The 10,284-nt window shown below is 42.7% G+C and overlaps 1 protein-coding gene across 2 annotated transcripts; it reads right to left on the bottom strand.

The window, feature by feature from the left end:
• Positions 1-219: 219 nt before the first annotated feature.
• Positions 220-9,834, bottom strand: LOC129601629 (uncharacterized). Of its 2 annotated transcripts, none has more exons than XM_055500494.1 (5): positions 9,800-9,834; positions 6,237-7,107; positions 5,973-6,084; positions 764-1,495; positions 220-661 (listed from the first exon to the last, which is right to left on the bottom strand). In XM_055500494.1, the coding sequence occupies exons 2-5, from the start codon at positions 7,099-7,101 to the stop codon at positions 538-540; spliced, it is 1,833 nt and encodes a 610-aa protein (XP_055356469.1). In that variant the 5' UTR covers positions 7,102-7,107; positions 9,800-9,834; the 3' UTR covers positions 220-537. The 2 variants fall into 2 exon arrangements, with proteins under 2 accessions (XP_055356469.1, XP_055356468.1); XM_055500493.1 differs by lacking the exon at positions 9,800-9,834 and adding an exon at positions 9,365-9,718.
• Between the last annotated feature and the right edge of the window lie 450 nt (positions 9,835-10,284).

Raw genomic sequence — 10,284 nt, 5'->3', positions numbered from 1 at the left:
GCATGTGAGACTTTTGGCACTGGGTGTGGGACCGGCATTGTTATGACTGGTAAGAAGTTGTTTTTAAGGACGGGAGAGAGCCGCTCCACTTGTTTTCTGTTTCAACGTTTAAGTTTGGAGATTATGCGTGGAAATGCTATGAGTGTATTGTGCACAGTCCCTTCCCATGTTAATTGGGACAAATTCAATTGTTAATTGGGACAATGTTAATTAATTCTTCATACGATCATATTTGAGCGAAGCTCGCCTTGTACATATTGAGAAATAAACGTACAGGTGAAAACTGGCTACACAGACTTTGGCACTTTGCATGTCCTTTGGCACTTTGCTACAATTTAACAACATGCTTCAGTGTTTGCTGGTAGCCTTATACATATGAAGAAACTTTAAGTACGAGTATTCTTAAAAAATCAATTAAACGAGAATCGGAAAATCATTGCTCGCGAAGGTGGTATTCGAAATTACGCCTCCCCTGAATAGTTTTCAACACGTCGATAAATTAGTATTAGCACAGCGCGATGCAAGGTCGTCTGTGCATCACACAGCGAATACTTCGTTGATTGCGTAGATGGCCAGTTTGCCCAGCGTCCTCGCATCCACCCGCCGTAAGTCCACATTCTCCCACATTCGCGGACTGCCGTCGGCATAAAAGCCGCTGAATCTACAACGCACGAGAGAAGTTACGTAACCAAAACTCTGAACAGCGCGGGCAATTCAAGCTGACATGCCATGGCAGCAATGCAACATTAGTCAAGCCCCGTACACTAAAAGGTACTGTCGAATGGTCTGCCATTCGTCCGGATACACCAGGCTGCGCACCCAACGCGCATACACAGCCTCCACCTTTGCTAGCATGTCCTCCGTGACCGGCGGAAAGTTTTGGTTGACGGAGCACATGAAGCGGCTGGTCATGCCCATTTCGCTTTCGCGGCATTTGAGAAGCAGCCGCGGAATAGTGCTCTGCAGTTTATCGATGGCCAGTTCGTGTGACTCGTGTGTGAGGTGTTTCATCAAGTTCTGCTCGGACGCCGGCAGCCGACAAACGCCATAATCGGAGTCGACGGAAAAGGGAGCGTAAAACACTTCGTACGTTGCCAGGCCAAACAACCCGGCTACTTTCCAGTTGTACACAGCCATGGATTCGCAGTTGTCTTGATGTAACCGTAAATCCCGAAAAGCCCCGTGCTTCAGCCGATGTTCGTTCTGTCCCCCCAGGCTCCAGGATTTGGCGATGCTCTGGCCTTTGAAGGCTATCCAAGGCAGTTTGATCTGAATCAGGTCTAACAAATCGCTTATTAACGACCCGTGTGCAGGGGGAGAGGCGTTGAGTAAGGTGAGGCTTTTCGTGGTAGCGTTAACTGAGCGGCTGAGCAGCGCTGCAAGTTTGTAGCAGTTGTTGCTGTCCACCTGCGGCTCCCAACAGATTTCCATGTTGATGCTGATGTGATCCGCCATACGCGGACTGCTAAGCAGCAACTCCCATAGGACGCACACCCTGTCGAAAAGAAACGAGGTCAGGCAAAGCTGCAATAAACCAGTTAGAAAAGTTGTATATCAGGTTGACATCGGTATATCCGCAACTTTCCGGACACTACGTCTGCCAATTAAGTGACGCACAGGAATTTCTCCTACGCGATGCCTAGTAATGACCTCAGTTTGACACTTGATGTACTGCTTTGTCGTAATGTAAGGCAGTTTGAATATTCGACCGGAGCGCAGCGAAGGTCCTCTAATTCAGCCAAAATGAAAAAGTGTCTGTCTGTCTGTCGGTTACGGAAGCAAGAACTGACGTCATACAAGGAAGTAAATAACGTCATACAAGGAAGTGAACAACGTCATATAAGGAAGTAAGACGGCGTCATATAAGGAAGTAAAAAATGACGTCATGTGATATAATTTACATATGGATGAGCTAGCAGAAGTTTGGGATAGGAAAGCTTAATGTGAGCGAAGGAAAAAAGAAAGCAGGCATCGGTGGGACTTGACTGTAGTGCGTATTCGTTAGGCGGCTACAATAATGAAGAAAACAGAGCCCCATTGACTCACAATAGCTCTTGTGGCGTAACTAAAAAAACTATTGAATCCGCAGCTCGGGGTAACTAAAACTAATATGAAACACTCAACGCCTTTCTAAACTAACCACACTGGAACATGTACTAAACAGGAACATTGGGACAGGCGCATTGGTCGTGGCCATTCAAGAATGACGCGAGCCTACAGGCTGACGTTGTGCGAACTGAAGGAGTTTTTGCAGTACAAAATTACATTGACGGACCAGAAAACGGTCATAAACCACCGTCACCTTCGCGCTTCGCGCGAAGGGAAACTGTTTATAAACCAAAAATGAGATAAGTTAAGTTAATGAATTACTAACTATTGAAACTCTACTAACATTTTCTTTGATCTGTTGGCACTCGAGACTAAGTACTTGATAGTATTCCGTAGCCAACAAAAGCAGTATTTGACGGGTTTTATTAAACAGTTACCTGATTCGTAAAAACAGATACATTTCAATTTTCAAACATTCTATTTTAATTACTTCAGGCTACATAAATCAAGAAAAGCACATCCAGTTGAAAATTATAGAAAGGTATTAGCGAAAAAAATGAAATTGTTAAGAAATGGACTACCAGTATGGAGTCTCTGAACACCGTATTACAATTACTGTATTTTGTGAGTGCGAAAATTTTGATATTACTTATTCGTGCAAAAAAATTGATACTTAAAATTTTTGCCGATCTCACGAGCGAGCCGATTTGCAAAACTAAAATTACGAGCGAGTTGAGCGAGCGGAAGCAATAGGAAATTCTAAAACGAGCGAGCCGAGCGAGCGGTGGTTTGGGCGCGAGCGAGCTGAGCGAGCAGAAAGTTTCAAAAAGTTGAAACGAGTGAGCCGAGCAGCAGTTTTGCTGCTCGTGCAGGGCTCTACCATGGACTACCGCACGCGTGCCTTATTTGAATCCGTGCTGAGAAACTGACAATGTCCACGGCTAGCGCAATGTCCGCATATCAGAATTTGCGGAAATCAGCGCAGTGTACTAGCGTGTAGCGAATGCCGTAATCATCGAACTTGTGGCACTGGGCGGCAAGTAGGTCGAACGCCCTGGTGCAGAAATGCAGGTGCTCTTTAAGGGGGTGACCTTATCGAGGGAGTGCCTCGAATTCGGTAATTACGGTACGTACGTGCTATTTAATTCGGCACCCCAACGCTTACCAATTACTATTTGGCCGCTTACATTTAGGCTGTGCTGATTTCGACTGAAGTTTTCGGCGGAGACCTAAGCTTTTTCGAAAACAGTTTATGCAAAAATAAAGCGTAGACAAGCGTACAAACATCAGAAAACACCAGAAAAGATAAGCCAAGAAAATTTGTCATACAAATGAGCAGTCCCTGAAATGAGAGCTAGCTGAAATGAGCATCAGTCGACGTGAAGGTTAACCGAAATGATTGCGTGTGCCCAAATGTAACACGACCGTATTTACGCGCACAAAATGCACCATAAAATGCATAAAACTCTTTTTGACGGCTACGTCGTTCGGTGCCGGTTGCAACAATAGTAAGCAAACACGTACAAATCGAACGTTTTTCTATCAGAACGATATTTGCCGTTTCAGGGTAGTCATTTTGTGTGCCTGGATTTGTCGGACTTTCCCGCGCAAAAAGTTATTTCTAATATCGCTTATAACATTTTGCTGATAAAAATGCGTAATATTACAGTGATATAAAAACCGTTTTGCATGTATGCGTTTGAAAAATTTGGCCTGGCTAGCTTTTGTTGTGTGCCAAAAGCTGTGGCTGTTTGGCTTCCGTCCATTTACCGTAGTTACTATTTTATGTGTCGTATTTCAGAAATTTCAAAAATACTATAAAAGCCAGCCTGCTATTTAAAGCGATTCAAAAACGCAATCCATTTTGTTCTACACCTTATTTTTTAAGCAAACAAAAAAGGCAAAAATGTATGTAACAAGCCAAAACTGAGGCGCGCTGCCAAGCCACCGGAAAAAGCAAAAGCTGCGCTAGGGTCTGCCAATGAACCAATCGGTGCATTTTCCTAGTATTTGAATTGGGCACCGCGACATTTCGCCGCCGACAACTCGTCGCAGGACTTTTGGCCGCAGACATTTCGCCGCAAGGTCATTTCGCCCTGCGACGCTTCGGCGCCGGACATTTAACCGGCAGGACATTACGCCGCGAGACATTTAATCGTCTGGCCGTTTCGACGCCGAGACATTTCGCCGCGGGGCTGTTTTGACGAAAAGTCCAATTTAGCAGGAAAACTTTTAAATTACGAAGGCTAAGAACCATAAGAAAACCTTAAGAAACCTAAGAAAACCCTAAGAAACCTAAGAATAACCTAAGAAACCTAAGAATGACCTAAGAATAACCTAAAAAAAACCTAAAAAAACCTAAAAATGACCTAAGAAACCTAAGATTAACCTAAGAAACCTAAGAATAATCTACGAATAACCTAAGAAACCTAAGAATAACCTAAGAATAGCCTAAGAATAACTCAAGACTAACCTAGAATAGCCTTAGAACAACTTAAGAAGCCCAAAAGACCTAAGAAACCCTCCCAAGAAAACCGGAAAACCTGCAAAAATTAAGCGTGTCGAATGCTTTTGCGCCCGGCGCAAAACGTCTGGTCGCGGACACTTCGCCGCAAAATTTGCGGCGAAGTGTCCGCGACCAGACGTCTTGCGTCAAAATGTCGCAAAGTCAAAATGTCTCAATGCTAAGTGTCCCTAACCGAACTGTCCCAGCGTCAAAATGTCCCGCGGCAAAATTTCTTCGCGGCGAAAAGTCGTGCGTCGAATTTAATTGCGGCGAATTGTCACACTCCCAAATGTCCGGGTGCGTTTGAATTGGGACCTTTGTTCGTATGCAGCCAAGTAGAACTGAGAAGTAAAGAATTGTGGGTAGAAGGATCAAGGAAACAGAAAGTTGCTAGGATTATGAAGCTAAGAATAACGAGAACAATTATTAGTGTCGTACCGTTCGTACCGGTACAAGTACAGAGGGTTATTCAGCCAAGTGTGGACACTTCGAAAAAAAAAATTCCTTAGAAATTTCATTTTAAGAGAAATGATGCCATAAGCATCTCAATACAACGACTAACTAATCTGAATGCTTTTTGCAAATTTTGGTGAAAATCCAGCGTAAAATGCTTGCGATATTGTCTGTTAACCAAAAGACTCCGACTACTAACCCTTGACCAGTCAAAATTTGGCTTTCGATCACCTGGCCTTAAAAGGATCGTCAGTTTTTCCAATCTGAGCGGTTTTAGTTGTGAAAAACGACGATCCGAATATTTTTTATAGCAAACACGATTTCATATTCTTGCGCGTTCTTGCGGTAGGACGGTTGGAAAAAACGCGAAAACAGGAAGAGACCCGCAGGAGCCATACCCATTGCGCGAACTCTACTGCGCGAAAAGTCTTTCTCTACCGTTTACAATGTTCATTGGTCGAGAAAGACGCTACACGGATCAAGCCTGGCAGGGAAGAAGAAGTCATCCAGAACCCGAGACGTGCTCCCGGGAGCACTGCTGAGCAAACAAGGATGCAGCTTCCCAATCAAGAAATACTAGTAATTCCTTCAGAAAAAGGATTGTTCGAAACCCCCGACAGGTTTTCAACGTGTTATGGCGAAAATCCAAATTTTAGATAAATTTTGAATGAAGGGAATCCATTTCCTATAGCTGAACTGGTCAACTGTTGCCAACATGGGGGGGACAAACTTAATTTTTTCCTGAGCTACAGGATGAAGAAATCGTGACTCGATTGATTTTAAAGTATGATTGGATGTTATGGCTACCTGACAAAATTTTTAAAAGAGTAAAATGAGCCTGCGACGGCTAAGGAGAAATTTTCCAAAAAGTGTCCACACTTGGCTGAATAACCCTCTGTACACTTTGAATCAGCAGAAACAGACACTCTAAACCAAATGAAGAGCATGCGTGAACCGTTTTTACCGTTTGGTCCTCGTTTGTGAGAACAGATCGAGATGGGCCAAAACTTCGCTCAAGAGCCCAGGCGTCAGCTGACGGATGCGTGCTGGTGTATCGCTAAAATCACTGTCCCGATCTGCACAAAGATAAATAAATGCTGAAATGTTCAAAGTTTTTAAATAACTATTTTTTTACTAAAATATACCGTCCAATTTGTCTTGCTGTTGCAGGTGTACCATCAAAACAAAACTCGACGAGGAATTAATTACAATACCAATGTCCACTCACCGGCTTTGCAGGGAATCGTTTCGCTTGCACGAAATCGTCCGCACCCGATAGGCGGTAGATTAACCCGGTTGGCCAGATGTGTATCCAGCACTTGCGCCCACAATGTCGCCGCCAACTGCGCTGTTTCCGCGCTGGGGTCAGGGTTTATAATAATGAACATGCAGCCATCCCGTTCGATGCGCAGATGAAAGCGGCAGTCATCCCACAGAACAGACGGTTCCTGTAGGTGATCAAAAGCGTCGCGAAAGTGCTTGATGACGCGGAATTTATCGGAGGCATCGCGCAGGAGACCCTGCGCCCCGGCAAATGGCATAAAGTGTTTGGTGTAGGTCAAGCCACCGCGGCGCTCCACCAACGGGTATTTCTTGAAGGTCCAGTCACTGCGGCGTTTCAGTAACGGCGGACCGCTGGGCGGCAACTGAGCGGCAACTTGACCCCTTTCCACCAGTTCAGCCGGAGCGGCGGCTGCCTGCACACTGACGTGGGACGAATAGGGTCTGATGTGAAATATTTCACAAGTTCCACATCCGCTGAGCCTTTTCAACAAGATGGTAGGTCGGAAACGCCACGGGCCCTCCTCTTCATCACGCAGTGCAACGTACGCCGGAACGTTGTCGCAACCTGAATGCACATTATCCTCATAATAGAACGGCAGCGGCCAGATTTTTCCCGTGTGTATCCACCGCGCTGTGACCTTTCTGGAATCGAAGTGGATGAGAGCGTGATCGCCGTCCATGTCCTGAATATATCCCAGCCACCACGTTGCGTCTGCGTTGCGGACGGCGACTGTGTTCTGGTAGCTGATCTGGTTGCCATCCACTAACAGCGACCGATACCGCGGCATCGCTCCCCACGAGGAATCCATAATTACCTAAGAAACTGTGTATTTCTGAAATTGTTAACATGGCTGCCTGGTACACATTTGAAGTAAACGCCTTTCCATGATTGGGTATGGAATTACGGTGTATGTAATTTTGAAACATTTTTAACGCCAAGCGTTATATTAAAATGAATGTACATGTGAATTACTAGAGGGTTAACCATTGTCCTAATCAACCGCGCGATGCGGTTCGCCGCGTCTGATCGGTTGGATCACTTTGAACTCTCATAAGCTTAATTCTCAAGCACTAAACTGCACTATCGTACTGCTAGATGTAGGGAAAATGACGACTGGCATTACAGTGGAGTCGGAGTAGACTGCATAAAGGTGACAGCATTCACAGTCGATAGCGCCATGCGTACGGGTGGCCCGGGTGGACACGCGTTACTACCTTTATGAAGTCCACTAGAATTAAATTATTTTTGCTTTAATAGAGGTGACGTAAAGCTGTAAGGTACGTACAACATCGCTATAGTACTGCTATAATATTAATTTTATTATCATGTCAAATGGATCCCTGGCTGCTGTATTGAGTAAATTATTACAAGAATAATGATTATCGCGTTCATTAAAAATCTACTATTTTTACTGACTACTCGTACTCTGTATGTGATTTATATGCCATCAGTCCTTATTTGAACCATTTTAAAGCAGTGAAGAGCTGAAGTTGCGCTTTTCGGATTGATATATAGATATCAATAGATTCATATATCCTTACGTCCTTATTTTTTGGAAATTATCTCCTAAACCAAGATTGATTTGCTCAATAAGTTGATAATTTTATAAAATAGAGCATCGCAAAAACGTTCCTACCTTTATCTTTAAAAAAATCTTAAGTTTAGGAGAAGGTCTGAAAAAAATTTTTAAAGCTTTAGTACTTAAAGGTTTTCAGTACTTAAGGGTTGTTAGTTTTGGAAAATATCTCCTAATTCGTGATTCCGTGTGTGAGGCTTTTGATAGTTTTAAAAAATCCAGCATCTTCCAAAGCTTCCTACCTGCAGCTTGGAAAAAAAATTTTGGTTTCCGGAACGTTTTCAAAAAACCTTTCAAACTTCCAGTACTTAGCGTTTAAAGTTCATAGAAATTTCCAGTAAATTCTGGAAACGTCTCGAATGAGCAAATATACAAGTTTCGCAACTTAGCAACCTAAATTATAGTTGTTTAAAATTGTCAATTCCATCGAACATAATTTGTTAAAAAAATTCTTGAAACCTTTAAGATGTTTCTAAATCTGTTCGAATACCTCAAAATAACTATAAATTTTTCCAAAGTCGGCTCCAAAGCTTTAACATTTCCAGAATTTCTAAATATTTCTAAATATTTCGACTCGGCCCCGCGCAGGGGGCCGTTACCTCTAATTTTTTGAGCCTCCAGAGTTTCGAAATTTTAAAATATCTAGAAATCTGAGTACCTCAATATCTAGCTCACGGTCTAAATTGTCTAATTTATATGTAATTTCTAAATATCTAAAAGCCGGCCCGTGGCCCGTTTACCGTATTCCCTCCGGTAGCGGCTCTGTGATACGAGCTGGTGGTAGCTTGGGTACTTACTAACGTACGTTGCTCTATAATACTGGCGGTAGCTTGGGTATTCACTAACCTTGAAATCTAACAAAATTAATATGTACAGTATTTATTTTATTTTGATTAATGCTGAATAGCTCGACTGAACGGCTGAAAATCTTACAATTATTAGTAAGTAGCTAACGATGCAGCCTGCGAGGTCACCTGGGGCAACCGCAACTGTTAATTGTTTCCCACAACTTTCCATTAATTCTGCGCTGACATATCGGCTGAATGGTTTTTTATGGGCGTCGTGTAAAAGATCCCACTCCATCCATTTCATTACCGTTTAAACATTATCTGTCGTACCAAAAAATTCAAGTTTTCAGTTCTTTAGTTCGGCAACATAAAGTTACATTAAAAACGTGAAAAAGAACCGTGAAAAAGCAAACAAAAAGAAAAATTACGGAAGCTTTCACAGTTTTTATGAAACTGGTCGCGTGTAACCGGAAAGCTTGAAAACTGTCCGCATTTCCACATGTTTAAAATAATTTCGTAGCTGGCCTCGCTGGGGTTTTATACTTGGAATATTTTTCAAAATTTTTTTATTGCTGTACGATGTCACTACCAAGTACATTTTGTATTTCTTTCATTCTTCCATACCTCGAACACAACTGGTCGCGCGCTAGCGCGACCGATACTTGTAGATATATAATACTCGTATGTACTACGTAGTACGTACTTACTGCTTAATTAGGAATAAGTCTTAAAATTTGGTATTTTCTGGCGTCAGGATGGAGGAACCATCTTAACCCGCTAAGATTTATGTGCTACGACACTTTTGGAAGTATCACGAGGAAATAATGTGCAGAAACAAATTATTCCATAACGGAATCAAGCAAATACAGAATACACATTTTCAAAGATATGGTCTGGCGGGAGCAATTTCCACAATATATCATAAATATATATTAAAATCATATCATATCATATCAGAATATCATAAAAAGACCATCTTTACAAACTCATTGTGTATTTAATAAGGAAAGCAAAGTTTATAACGTGCGATCTTTAACAGAGAACCATTCCGAAATCACAACTGCGCATATGCAAATGGAGGAGACTACGGCGTAGTCACTACGAGCATCACAATTATAGAGCCAGAAGTACTTAGTACTTACTCTTATTTTGCCAGAATTACTGTACGATGCACTACGGCATACAGTCAGACACTCGTGCAGCATTGCAGTGCCATTCCTGTCATTGCAGTGACTTGGAGCACTCAATAAGGAGACAGAGTGGGACGCAAACACGTGCGTAGCAACTAATCTAAAGCTGACGACTGCTTATGGCTTGCTGTAGTTAACACTTGAACCAGACCCAGCCGACTCCTACACGCGTTCCCTCTGACATCAAGGGGATAAAATCTTGACAAAACGCCGTATACTGCATGATCTAAATGAGTCACTGCTGCTGCTGCCTACTCGCGATTTATTTCAAATTTTATGATATTGCCTACGAGTACGGCAGATTCTTTTCCCAGCAGCAATAAAAGACATTTGAGTGTCAAATTTACAAGATTATAAGTGATGCCGATTGGCAGATTTGTTGAATATCTATTGTATTCCATTGGTAGACTAACCCTAGATGCGCTAAATGCGCTTTA

The sequence above is a fragment of the Paramacrobiotus metropolitanus genome, unplaced genomic scaffold (genome assembly GCF_019649055.1).
Source record: "Paramacrobiotus metropolitanus isolate TYO unplaced genomic scaffold, Prichtersi_v1.0 Parri_scaffold0000258, whole genome shotgun sequence".
Taxonomy (NCBI): domain Eukaryota; kingdom Metazoa; phylum Tardigrada; class Eutardigrada; order Parachela; family Macrobiotidae; genus Paramacrobiotus; species Paramacrobiotus metropolitanus.
This window is presented reverse-complemented; position numbering and strand designations above follow the sequence as displayed.

Excerpts from the sequence above, each read along its gene's own strand:
- LOC129601629 (XM_055500494.1), bottom strand. The coding sequence starts at position 7,101 with ATGGATTCCTCGTGGGGAGCGATGCCGCGGTATCGGTCGCTGTTAGTG. Across the intron at positions 6,085-6,236 it reads AACGATTCCCTGCAAAGCCG|ATCGGGACAGTGATTTTAGC; the intron begins GTGAGTGGACAT and ends ATCTTTGTGCAG. Across the intron at positions 1,496-5,972 it reads TCACAAACGAGGACCAAACG|GGTGTGCGTCCTATGGGAGT; the intron begins GTAAAAACGGTT and ends TCTTTTCGACAG.